The sequence below is a fragment of the Anomaloglossus baeobatrachus genome, chromosome 2 (genome assembly GCF_048569485.1).
Source record: "Anomaloglossus baeobatrachus isolate aAnoBae1 chromosome 2, aAnoBae1.hap1, whole genome shotgun sequence".
NCBI lineage: Eukaryota > Metazoa > Chordata > Amphibia > Anura > Aromobatidae > Anomaloglossus > Anomaloglossus baeobatrachus.
Genome location: NC_134354.1, coordinates 791178239 through 791192680, shown reverse-complemented (window position 1 = coordinate 791192680; position 14442 = coordinate 791178239). Strand labels below are relative to the sequence as shown.

Sequence of the window (14442 nt, the reverse complement as noted above, 5' to 3'; positions counted from 1 at the left end):
CTTTTCTGTATCGCCTCACCTCCCACCCTCACACAGGATCTCTCACACTTCACTCAACTCAACTGACTCTGCCAACTGTCTCTTCTGACTGGCTCTGAGTGCAGCTAACTGGCTCTGAGTGCAGCTAACTGGCTCTGAGTGCAGCTAACTGGCTCTGAGTGCAGCTAACTGGCTCTGAGTGCAGCTAACTGGCTCTGAGTGCAGCTAACTGGCTCTGACTGGAACTAACTGGCTCTGACTGGAACTAACTGGCTCTGACTGGAACTAACTGGCTCTGACTGGAACTAACTGTCTCTGACTGGAGCTAACTGTCTCTGACTGGAGCTAACTGGCTCTGACTGGAGCTAACTGGCTCTGACTGGAGCTAACTGGCTTCCCACCCACTCACCTCAGACACCTCACCCACTAAGCTCCACCCCCAGGCTGGTTTCAGGGGCGGTGCTCACCACTATACCAGTTCGGCTGCACTAGAGCCTGACCATGGTTTAGTGGAGTGTTGTGATGAGTCTGTCTGTGTGCGTGTGTCATGTGAATTCTCCTAATGTGGAAATCCCTTCCTGCACCTACCAGGTGTTACTGTGGCTACTTAACAATAGGGTGCCACATTCTGATTGTGTGTGTGTGAGATCAGATGTTTGTGGGTGTGAGATCACTGCAGGTTCTGCCACTCATCGACGGGTGAGTGTGATTGCGGGGTGACTGCTCTCTATAATGAAGTGTCCTGCAGTATCTGTAACTTTTTTAGCTGCACGGACACTTCATTATTGAACCGTGACTAGGGCTTATTTTCGGGGGAGGGCTTATATTTAAGCCTTGCTTCGAGAATGCTGAAAATCCCTGCTAGGGCTTATTTTTGGGAGAGGTCTTATTTTTGGAAAAACACGGTAGTGATGAGCGAGCACTACCATGCTCGGGTGCACAGTCCTCGTAACTAGTGATGAGTGATCACTACCATGCTCTGTCGGGTGCTCAGTCCTCGGGCATTACCGTGCTCGGGTGCTTGGTACTCGTAACTAGCATGTCAGGAAAAGGAAAACTTCCCTGTCAGGGTCAATCAAGGGGATTTCACAGATATCCCAACGCCTCCACCAATCTGTCACGCACAGCGCTCCACTGCTTCCAGTCATGATAAGGCGCAGTTGACTGATGATTGATGGACGAGGCGATGATGGCTTTCACTATAAGGCCGATTATTGGGCGCTTTCACAGTGAACGTATTGTATACACACACACTTAAAAATATGGAATATATATATATACTGCGGTACGGTCACTGCCAAGTGCCACAATAACTCTAAGAAAACTAGCTGTCACCACCAATTGTTTATACAAGCAGATTAGACCCGCGTTACTGGTAACATTTGGCCTCACGAGGCCTCAGGGATGCGCATTTATAGAGCAAGAGGAACAAAGCTATTACATTTTATATATTTAATCCGAAAAGTAGGCAGTCTTTATTAAAATATACAAAAGATGTTACAAAGGGAACAAAACAATATAGTATATGCAGTTACATAAAAATAAAAAGGATAAATAAAGAAAAGTACTTGACCTGTGATCACAGGGATGGCACAAATCATTTTTGGAAGGAAGAGTTCCAATTGAAATATGCAACAATCTTACAGTGAGCTGTATCTTCCAGACTGAACAAAGACGATAACACAGAATCTGTATTTTTTATATATCAGTCACTCTCACACCTCCCATTGCTGACTTCAGATGAAGGCCAATCAAAGGGATGGTGCTTGGGTCCCAAACATTATGGGATACCCGATTTTCAGGATATCTGCCTGCCTGGAGGTCCCAGATGGAAGATATTAATGCCATATTTCCTATCATGATTTTAACTTTCCATAGATAGGAAATATGTCATATACAACTCCATCTATCTGGCCAATATTAATTTAGGGCTGATGAGTAGATCACACAATTATGTAACAAAATGTGTAATTACCCTTGGGATCACAATGTCGAAAATGTGTCTCCCATAACTGTAGGACCTACGCTTGTCATGCAAACCTAAATATTCATATCTGGAACTCGGTGTCACCCTTGACTCCCTTCCTGTGAGAGCCGGCAGAGCGCAGCACTCACAGGAAATTAGCAATTCTTGTGATCAGGACGATGATGATGATGAATCTGCAGCATCACACTGATCAGGAGAAGCAATCGGATAGTATAGTCTTAAATTTCAAATACCCCCCTTTTACTTCATTGAAAAAAAAAATACACTTTTTTATCGCTGAGTTCAGAAATGCCCGATCTATGACAATATAAAATCAATTAATCTGATCGGTACACGGCAAGAACAGAAATTCCAAACGCCAAAATTCAGATTTTTTTTTTGGTCATGTAACATTGCATTCAAATGCAATAACCACTAACAATACGTAGCATCTACGCAAAAATTGTATTATTAAAAACGTCAACTTAATACGCAAGAAATAAGCCGTCACTGAGCCCCAGAAATGAGAACGCTACAGGTCACGGAAAATGGCGGCCAAAGTGCTATTCTTTTTTTGGACAAACTTCTGAATTTTTTTTCACCATTTAGATAAAATTAAAACTATTCATATTTGGTATCTATGAACTCGTACCGACCTGAGGAATCATACTGCCAGGCCAGTTTTACCATATAGGGAACAAGATGAATAAAAAAGCCCAAAAACCATTGTGGAATTTCACTTTGTTTTTTTTTTTAACTATTTCTCCACATTTGGAATTTTTTTTCCCGTTTTCCACTACAATATGTATTAGAATGGACGGTGTCATTCAAAAGTACAACTCGTCCCGCCAAAAACAAACCTTCATATGGCAACATTGACGGAAAAATAAAACAGGTACGGTTCTCGCAAGAAGGGGAGAGAAAACCAAAAATGAAAACAGAAAATTGTCTGGGGGTGAAGGGGTTAAATAGGTTTAATGTGGCACAAAAAAACGGTCTCAAAATTACTGGGATATATTGAAACATTCCAGAGTTATTGCCACATAAAGTGACAGAGGTCAGTTTGAAAAATTGGACCTGGTCACTGAGGGGTTAACATGAGTGATATGTATGTATGTAAAGCGCTGTGGAATTAATAGCGCTATATAAGTGAATAAAATTATTATTATTATTATAGCCCAATAATTGGGGAAATAAGTGTTCCTAGGAACATTCACCCCTGATTATCAGCGCCTGGAATTGCAGCTTAAATATGAAAGTTGTTCACTTAAGGGTAATTGTCATAGAAACAAAAGATTTAGATATTCATAATTGACGCTGATGGTTTAATTAATGTTTTTGGCCATTTTTATTAATTAAAAAAAAATATATATATGGTCTAGTGTGATTTTTTGACTATAGTCTGATATGTCTTGTGTATTATATAGATGTTATTTATGGAATTAAAAATACATACAATTTTTCCCAAACAAAATATATATGTATTTTTCCAGGTAACGACAAGATTAGGGATGAGAGACCACCCTGTTATGAAAATAATCCATTACGGATCGGCCAAAAAAGTTCTAAATGTGGAAAACAGAAATCCAAAGATGACAGCCCATTTTCATGCTTAGAATGTGGGAAATGTTTTATCCATAAATCCAATTTTCTTAATCATTTAAGATATCACACAGGGGAGAATCGGTTTTCATGCTCAGAATGTGGAATAAGTTTCACCCGTAATTCCTATTTGGTTGATCATTTAAGAATTCACACAGGGGAGAAGCCGTTTTCATGTTTGGACTGTGGAGAATCTTTTAACCAGAAAAGGTCTCTTACTCGACATCAAAGACAACACACGGGGGAGAAGCCGTATTCATGCCCTGAATGTGGTAAACACTTTATGCATAAAGATTCTGTTGGAAGACATCGGAGACTTCACACAGGAGAGAAGCCGTTTTCATGTCCCGAATGTGGGAAAGGTTTTATGCAGAAGTCGGCTTTTGCTGAACATCTGAGAATTCACACAGGGGAGAGGCCATTTTTATGCTCAGAATGTGGAAAATGTTTTACTCAGAGCTCAGGACTTTTGGAACATCGGAGAATTCACACAGGGGAGAAGCCATTTTCATGTTCAGAATGTGGAAAATGTTTTTCTCACAAAAATGGTTTCCTTAGACATAAGAGAAATCACACAGGCGAGAAGCCATTTTCATGCTTAGAATGTGGGAAATGGTTTACCCTGAAATCAGATCTCGTTATACATCAGAGAGTTCACACAGGGGAGAAGCCATTTTTATGTTCTTTATGTGGGAAATATTTTACCAATAAAACAGGTTTTATTAGACATCAGAGAAATCACACGGGAGAGAAGCCATTTTCATGCTCTGAATGTGGCAAATGTTTTACTTTGAAATCATATCTTGTCACACATCAGAGAACTCACACAGGGGAGAAGCCGTACTCATGCTTAGAATGTGGGAAAGGTTTTCCCCGTAGAGCAAAACTTGTTGAGCATCTAAGTACTCACTTAGTAGGGAACACAATCTCTTATGACACAAACACATTTTAGATATCAGAGAAGCCGTTTTCATGCTCAGAATGTGCAAAATGTTTTGCATTCGGGATTTGTTAAATGTTTGTAAAATGATTGTATATGCGTTCCGCTCAAGTTTTCAGTGGCACTGCTGCACCGTTGAAAGGTCGTTGTTCTATATACAGCAGTGGTCTCGGGGAGCACAGGACAGGACCGCAAAGCTGCATTCACTTCCTTGATCAATAGCAACCATAACATTTAGGCAGCTGCAGAAGAGGAGGGGGCTAAGGCTAGTCATGTCAGCTGGGGCTCTAGATAAGAACCTCAGGCCTTCCTTGGCTGTATGCCTATTAGACCATGCCATGGATGGCCAAAAGTTTTATTCCTCACGACTAATTAGTGTGGCATAAACTTTTTATAAAAAGGTTCACAGCAAAAAGACTTAAATATTAAAAATAAAAAAGGATATAAGATATTACCCCAACCGTAATGCTGTGGTATTCAATCCTCATAGTGAGTGACTTAACATAGAGTTGGTGTGAATAAATTCGCACATCTCATTTCATCAGCCCCGACAGTGGTTTGTGATGGCTGCACATGATGGGGAGCAGCGCCTCCTACCTGCTGACGTCTACTGTTCTTTTTTTATTAACCTACCTAGCGCAGTGTTATGGTTTCAGTGTGCCTTTTAATCAAAATAAACATGGAGGTCAGCAGTTAAGTGGTGGTTGTCCCTCTCGCGTTCGGTGGCCACAGACTTTGCCATGGCAGACTGAATGGGAGGGACCAATAAATTTGGACCAACTCAAACAAAACAAAAAATGATGGCAGACTTCGCCTTTTCCCACTATTCATTCACCCTCCCCCCAAGAATAAGTGAATCATTTAATCAATAATTTATTCCAAGTTATAAATTGATATGTAAATGCTATTATTTCTCTAATTTTCCTGAATAGTCGATGCAAATAAGTCAGAATGTTAAAGTCCTCACATTTATTGCACAAACATCCCGATGATAAAATATTTTTTACACTGTTCCAAATTATTCTGCAGTTTCCATACATTTTGTAGCATTAAGAGGTCACAATTACTGAAATGAAAAGCTTTTCCGATCAAAAATGTCTTAACAGGCCAAGTTATGTGTAATAGGAACCCTTGATATCACCTTCACAATTCTCCCATGCGTTGAACTTGTGAGTTTTTGGATAGTTTCTGATTTAATTTCTTTGCAGGATGTCAGTCGCCTCTCAGATCTGCTGGTTTGATGTGAACGGCCTCCCACCATCATAGATCTTTTGCTGAAGGATACTCCAAAGGTTCTCAATAGGGTTGAGGTCAGGGGAAGATGGTGGCCACACCATGAGTTTCTCTCCTTTTATGCCCGTAGCAGCAAATGAATCAGAGGTTTTCTTTGCAGCATGAGATAATTTTGATACGGATGGCAAGGTTCTTCTTTTTGTACCATGGAAGAAAGTGGTCACTCAAAAACTCTATATGCTTTGGCGAGGTCATTTTTAAACTTTAATGGAACCCAAAGGGGCTACAAGCTTTCTTCTCATGATTCTGGCCCAAATCATGACTCCTTAACCCCCTTGCTGACATTGCAGCCTTTCGGGACATGTTAGTCGTCCACTACTCCATCCATCTGGGTCATCACATGTTACACAGCTCTTATCAGTAAAGATGTTACTTCACTACCGGAGTCCGCTCCAGTGACTTCTACTCCTATCGCCAGGCTACGCCGTGTTCCTGCTGTGGATGGTGCTGGTGTTGGGAGAGGAGTCAATGCCAGCGGCACCGGTGGGCGCAGGCTCCGATCATCCACTGGGCTTTGTTATCTTGGGATCTGCAGTACCACTGGCTGACTGTAGGTGGCGTGTGTCTTCCAGCTGAAGTTGCCATCATTCAGCTACAACCAATGGGAAGACACCACACCCTTCTTAATTCCCCTTCTGTCTGCTGACCTCTGCCGGAGATAGTTCTGATATTCCGGCTCCTGTTCTGTTTTGTGATTCCGGTGTTCTGAGTTTTGCTTGTGTTCTGACTACCTCTCCTGCCTGCTGTTTTTGTACCTCGCTGCCCGATCCGGTTTTGACCTCTGCTTGTTTCTGATTACGTCCTTGCCTGTCGATTCTGTCCCTGTTCTGCAATTCCTGGTTTGACCCTGCCTGATGACTACTCTCTCAAACTGCAGCCTTCCACAGGTAGTGATCTCCAGGGCTCTGTGTAATTCCAAATCCCTGTATAGGGGTTAAAGGGTTTCAAGGTTCTGGGGGTCCTGCTTGGTGAGGGGCTTCCCTTGATCGTGTCCATTACAGCCCGTCTGAGTCTGTGGATCCAGGCAGGCGTTACAAAAGAAGACTCTTTCACAATGAGTTTTCATGCCTGTCTGGGCCACTACAACCATTTCCGTTTGTGGGTGCTGTTTAGGGTTAGCCGAACAGTAGGTTCACGCACAACTGCAGCCTCTGGATGTTCCTACACCTTGAGGTTCCCAGACTCTAGAGGATCTAGCAGCTTCAAATATCTGTGTGATGTTTTGTAATGGTAGTTTAGCAGCTGCTCTCTTAATCCGATGAACTTGCCTGGCATAAACCTTCCTCATTCTGCCTTTATCTGCACAAACCCATATGTGCTGTGTATCGGCCACAAATATCTTCACAGTATGATGATCACATGTAGATATTCTTGAAATATCTAATGTTTTCTTACCTTGTCCTGGCATTGGGCTATTTCACCCTTTTTGGCAGCAGAGATTCTTTTTCTTTCCCACATTGTTGAAATTTGTGGCTGTGTAATAAAGTGGAACATCCTAATTAAGTATTTTTTTTATTATTGGGCTCAGTTGGCAAACTAATTATCACAGGGGCATGAGGGTTTGACCCTGGGACACATGAGCATCCAGGAGGTTACTATAAATTACATCTTTATGACACTTAATTTGTAGAATAATTTGGAATATGGTGTGAAGGTACCCAAAAAAATTTCTAATGCAGATTTTTACAAAACAAAAGGCCTCCTATGATCATGTATAACTCTCATGCACCATAAGGACTATTTTTTCCATTTAAATGAGCTAATACTTTGCAAAAAGTAATAAAGCACTAAAAAAAAATGAGAAAAATTATCACGATAATCTGTTTTACACATACCAGTCGGTAGTGGGGGAGTTGGGGTGTGCCAAAAAACATTCCTAATTTCAAAATACATTGAAACTAGGAAAAAAGTCGCTCGTAGGGTGTCACCTCTATAGGGACAGGCTCATCCAGGAGCATGCACTTTAAACATAGTTTTTTCTTTGATCACCTTTAGGGGGCTGGTTATTATGTCACAAGAGGGTGTAACGTATATCCAGCGAAGATAGAGTAACCTATGCAGACCCTAGTGCTAGGGTTCCTGAGCTCACCCTCACACCCGGAGGTACCCTTGAAGGTAGGGAAGTCTGGGTCACCGAATTGGCCCTGATGACAAGTCCCCAAAGAATGGGGAACAGAGCCTGTCGCCTGTATTTTAGGCTTCATTCCCATTCTTTGGGGACTTGTCATCAGGACCAGGACAGGAGTCAGGGCCAGGTCGGGGGCTCAGACTTCCCTACCTTCAAGGGTACCTCTGGGTGTCAGTGTGAGCTCAGGGACCATAGAATTAGGGTCTGCATAGGTTTCCCTATTTTCCCTGGTCAAGCTAAAGGTGCTAATGACAATATAGCCATACATTATAGATACTTTTTGTGTGAGTGTGAAACAGTCCAGATCCAAACCTTCACCTGCTCTACTCCATATGTTATATACCGTATAGAGTGCACATGTGGGTTGCGTCATTTAACAACAAAGAAATGTAATAGACAAACACCATTCTACACTAAGCATAGCATCGATGGGCATGCCCTGCAGAAACATAGAAGCGAATTCTCGAAATTCACTATCGTGACGATAGAACAAGTCCTCCATTAATTGCTTTGAAGGCCTAATAAAGCGCTAGATGTTCTTGAGATATCCATTAGACTGTGTATGTCCTGAAAGAGGGACTAAAGAGAAAGTAGCTGAAAACTCCGAAAACAAAATACATTACAAACTACTCTTATGTTCATCCTAGATAGGGGTCCACCTACAGGATCATGGTGTTCATCTATCCACCCTGTGGGTCCCTCAGCCCCTCATCGTACACACACTCCTATATACAGACCCATCATGGGACTGATCATTCTTATCGCGTATCACACTTTGTATGGTTTTCCTCTTAGCACATTGTCATTTGTTCCTATACATAGTGTCCCCATCACATGGCAGCGATAGAACATGCACGGGCCAGCCTTTCATTGTGTAGACATTTCTACAGTAGGCATACGGGTAGCATCACCTCATCTATGGTACACAAGTAGGAAGAGACCCATCTCCTATAAGACAGGATGTTACGAGGAGACGTGTTTCTGTTTATCACCCCCTTCACCACTCATCTTTAGTTTTTCGCAGATGCGAAAGGTTGGCGTCTTCCAGGCCACGCGATTAGATCGTCTTCGTTAGCGGCCCATCTCTGACATGTACGCAAGCACTTTACAATACGTTTTTCTGAACTGTTTAAGGCATAGTTTTATTGTATATCTTAACATATAGGTAATGGGAATATTTTTTATTATTAATAATTCTTTATACGTTTTGTATATTCATATTATTATTATGTGGGCGAGACTGGCGCCCTTTTTGTAAGCATTTACAGTTGTCTGGCATTGTGTGATGATAGAGGTGTTTGTAGCTTAATAAAGAGGTCTATGAACCTCAAAACGCGTTGTATCTGAGACCTTGTCAATAAAGGAATCTTCACCAACTTCTTGTATCATCACCTGGACACATGCGCCAATTAATGTGTCTCTGTTGTCGTCAAGTATCTATTCATACCCCTACTACTTCATTGAAAAAACATTCCCGACACTTTTACTGCACCTTCAACGTCCACAGGTATCCGAGGAGCCAGGGTGCGACAAGAAACCCTTCCTTACACCATGACCCTACCGTCACGGTTTACACCTGAAAGGGAGGGTTCATCGATTTATGATGCTCACTACAAATTCTGACCTTTCCAGCAGAATGGATTCATCTGACCTGGCGATGTGTTTCCACTGCTCAGGAATTCGGTGTTTGAGGTCCTTTGCTGTTCGAAATGTTGTGGTTCTTTTTTGCTTGACCTCATTGAATGTCGGCATCTGCCTCTATCTCTCATCCAGCTCAAGAAGGACAAGTTGTGTCTACAAACCAGTTATTTACATCGCTCTGCACCCCTTGTGTGTGAGATTCTTGACATCTTCCTCTGACCTCTTCTACCACCTGCGGGATCCCCTTGTCCTGATGTTTTTCTTATCGAAATATTTTTTTTCATATTTTCAACACCATCACAGAAGGAAACCACACAAAGACGGCAAGTTTTTAGATACTGGCCCCAACTAGTCTAGCACTGATGACTTCTACCGATATTATTGGGATGAAACTGATGGGAGGAGACACAGATTAGATATTAGAAAAAACTTTTTGACAGTGAAGGTGATCAACGAGTGAAACAGGAGGCCACGAGAGGTGGAGAGGTCTCCTTCAAATGAAGTCTTTAAAAAGACGGACGGACATCTGTCTGGGATGATTTAGTGAATCCTGCTTTGGGCCGGGGGTTGGACTAGATGACCCAGGAGGTCCCTTCCAACTCTAATATTCTATGATTCTATTGGATACATACCGTATTTTTCATTTTATAAGACCAGATTATAAGACGCACCCCAAATTTAGAGCTAAAAAGGAGGGGGGTGTCAGGAGCGGTGCTGGAGTAGGGCAATGCTGCAGGCGCTGTGATAGGGGCTGTGCTGGCTGCAGTGAAGGCTGTGCTGGCTGCGGGTGCCATACTGACTGTGGAGCAGGGCAGTGCGGCGGGTGTCACATGCTCTGTCAGCGGTGCGAGCTTCATAGAAATGATGCCCGGAGTTGGCACGTGCGCAGATGGAGCTGTCGTCTCAATCACAAGCCGAGATGTCACCTGCGCACGTGCAAGTGCATTGCTGGGAGATCAATGACCCAGAGGCGGCGAGTGCGCAGATGAGATCTTGAGCCGAGAGCTCTATCTGCGCACGCGCAGGCTCCGGGCACCATTATTTGAAGCCTGCACCGCTAAGAGAGCACTCACGCGCCACACCGCACTGCTCCACGCAGACCCCATTGTAGCCAGCACAGTCCCCACTGCAGCCAGAACAGCCCCCATTCTCCACCTCCCGGTAAGCTACATTCGCATTATAAGACGCGCCCCTCATTTTCCTACCCAAGTTTGGGGAGGAAAAGTGCATCTTAGAATCCGAAAAATACGGTTAATCTTCTTAAATACATATTTCTAAAAGTTAAAAAAATAATAAAACATCTATTCAAATGTATCGATTTGCATAAAGGCAGAAGACACGTAATGACATGACACTTTTAATGTAGGCTATTTGCACAATTGCTTTCTAATTCTGTATACAGTGCCTTGAAAAAGTATTCATATCCCGTGAACTTTCCACTTTTGTTCACAGTACATCCACAAAAGTAAAATAAATACCTGGTTTTCTAAATCTTATATATAAAACTGTATGTGTGTATGTATGTGTGTATGTCCGCTAAAGAAACTGCACCGTCGCATTTACAATCACAAAATTTTGCACAGACACCCCATGTGACTCAGGGAACGTCACAGACTATGTTTTGACAGGAACATTTAACCCCGCACTTTACAGTTACACTCCAAAAAAACTGCCTCCATTAAAGTGAATGCGAGCTACAGGCTATTAATATCAGCTGTGGTTGGTTGCTATAGGAACAAAGGACATTCATAGTATAAGACGCTTATGTGTGAGGTAATGTGATGTCGGTGGAGAGACGGATAGAGAGAGACAGAGACAGACAGGGAAAGAGACAAACAGACAGAGACAGATAGGAAAAAAAGCCAGACAGACACACGGGGAAAGAGACAGACAGACAGAGGCAGACAGGGAAAGAGACAGACAGCGATAGACGGGAAAAAAGGCAGACAGACCGGAAAAGAGACAGACAGGGGAAAAGATAGGGGAAGAGACAGACAAAGACATACAGAGACACACCTGGAAAGAAAGAGACCTGGCAAGAAACAGACGGGGAAGAAGACAGTCGGGGAAAGAGGCAGACCTGGAACGAGACAGGCAGGGAAAGAGACTGACAGACAGACATAGAGAGAGGCAGACAGACAAAAAGATAGAGACAGACAGACTCAGAGAGACAGACACACACAGAGATAGAGACAGACAGACATAGAGAAAGAGACAGAGAGACACAGACAGACATGGATAGAGAGAGACACACACACAGACAGAGACACACATAGACAGAGACAGACAGAGACTGGGAGAGAGACAGTTATTATCCCGGGACAGTTATTATCCCGGGAAACGCCAGGTCCTGCAGCTAGTATATAAATATAAATCTGAAAATTGTGACTTTCCGTTTGTATTCAGGCCCCTGTAATCTGATTCACTTAAATAAAATCCTAAATTCCTTATTGCCTCCAGAAGTCACATAATTGCTACATTTAGCCCACCTGTTAGTGATTTCTTTTCAGCATAATTACAGCTGTTCTACGAAGTTCTCAGAGGTTTGTGTGAGCACATCAGGGATCAAATATGAACACACCAGACAGGTCAGGGATAAAGTTGTGGAGAAGAGTAAAGCAGGGTTCGGTTATAAAAACAAAATAAAAATAAATAGCCCAAATTCTGAAAATCTCGCAGAGAACTGTTGCATCCATCATGTAAAAATGGAAGGAGTATGGCACAACTGCAAACCTACCAAGACATGGCTGTCCACCAAAACTGACATTCCAAGATGGAGAACACTAATTAGAGAAGCGTCCAAGAGGCCCATGGTCACTTTGTGTTTAGCCGCAGAGATCACAGCTCAGGGGGAGAATTTATCCACAGGACGAGCAATTAGTTGTATAATCCACAAATTTGCCCTTCATAGAAGAGGGCAAGTCTAAAGACATTTATGAAAGCAAGGAGCAATAAGAAGTCCAGTTTGCAAAAAGCCATGAAGGAGCATGTGGAAGAAGGTCCTTTGGTCCAGTGAAACTAAAGGTGAATTTTATTAGCTAAACCGAAACCTAAATAGGAAAGGGTTCTTTACAGTTAGAGCGGTCAGACTGTGGAATGCCCTACCACAAGAGGTAGTAATGGCAGATACTATAACAGCTTTTAAAAAAGGGCTGGATGATTTCCTCAGTACACAAAACATTGTTGGTTATAAATGACTTAGTGACTAAATGTAGAACTGGTGGAGGAAGGTTGAACTAGATGGACCTAGGTCTTTTTTCAACCTAAGTAACTATGTAACTATGTAACTATGTAAATGCAAAATGCTATATGTGGTGGAAAACTAATACTTCACATCACCCTGAAAACACCATCCCCACCATCACACATGGTGGAGACAGGGTCCTTCTGTGGGGAGGCTATTTTTCAGCAGGGGCAGGGAATCTGGTCAGAGGTGATGGCAAGATGGATGGAGCTAAATACAGGGCAATTCTGAAGGAAAACCTGTTAGAGGCTGAAAAAAAATTGAAGTTGGGGCATAGGTTCACCTTTTAGCAGGACAATGACCCCAAATATCCTGCAGAGCCACAATGTAGGGTTTAGATGAGAGCATATTCCTGTGTGTGAGCGGCCGAGTCACAGTCCAGACCCAAATAAACCGAGAATCTGCGATAAGACGAGGCAATCACTGATCATAGATGTCGCCATCCAATCTCACTGAGCGAGAGAAGAAGAAGAGGAAAATGTCACCTCTAGATGTGCAAAGCTGGAGAGACAGACCCCAAAAAACGTCACCAGTAACTGCAGAGAAGGGTGGTCGTACAAACTACTGACTCAGGACTGAATACAAATGAACGTCTCAATTTTCAGATTTATGTTTTTAAAATATTTAGAAAACCAGGAACACTGGAATGTAAAAGTTCGGGCAACATGTAGATGAAATGATCTCTAAAAGGCCGAAAGTTAAAGATGACACATTTACTTTGTATTTTAGGCAAAAATTAAAAAAATCTTTTATATTTGAAAAATTACAGAGAGGAAAATGGGCTGATGCAAAAGTTTCGACACCTTTGGAGACCTGTTTGCTCAGAATACTTTCAGTGAGGTTTCAGACCTTCATTAGCCTGTTAGGGTTATGGCTTGTTCACTATCATCATTAGAACAGATCTGGTGATGCCAGTGTCACAGCTTTATAAAAACCCAGCCGCCTCTAACCTTGTGCCAAAAAACAGCAGCCATGAGTGATTCTAAGGAGCTGCCTAGCACTCTGAAAATGAAAATGTTGGAGCCTCACAAATCAGGAATCCCTGATAAAGGTACGCCGAAACGCGCTTATGGGTGTGTGTCTTCATGGTTCTCCATTGCATGCATTCCTAAAGGTAAATTTTCTTTGCTGCACTATTATCTATGTAAGAGCGTATTTATTATTATTGTTATTATATAGCTCATTAGTTACTGATCGCATTAATTCTGCACTTGCACTTTATTTTCATCATATACATGCCTTGTCTAACGTATTATTCAGTTTTTTATTCATACTCTTTGTTGCTTTCTTTATGTAATCGTATCTTGATGAAAAAAAATAAAATAAATGCAGATTTATCATATACATACCTTGTGCTTTTTAAATACTGAAATTACAGTTATATGTGAGCTCATTAATTGTATACTACTTTATATATACAGTGCCTACAAGTAGTCTTCAACCCCCTGCAGATTTAGCAGGTTTGATAAGATGCAAACTTCAAACAAGAGCAGGATTTATTAACAGATGCATAATTCTTACAAACCAACAAGTTATGTTGCTCAGTTAAATTTTAATAAATTTTCAACATAAAAGTGTGGGTCAATTATTATTCAACCCCTAGGTTTAATATTTTGTGGAATAACCCTTGTTTGCAATTACAGCTAATA

The 14442-nt window shown here is 42.0% G+C and overlaps 1 protein-coding gene across 1 annotated transcript in view; it reads left to right on the top strand.

Moving 5' to 3' along the window:
* Positions 1-14442, top strand: part of LOC142290084 (uncharacterized) — a 161465-nt gene that overhangs the window by 136202 nt on the left and 10821 nt on the right. The window contains exon 14 of the mRNA XM_075334019.1: positions 3439-4460. Within this exon, the coding sequence (XP_075190134.1) occupies positions 3439-4460 (1022 nt within the window). The remainder of the gene's footprint in view (positions 1-3438; positions 4461-14442) is intronic.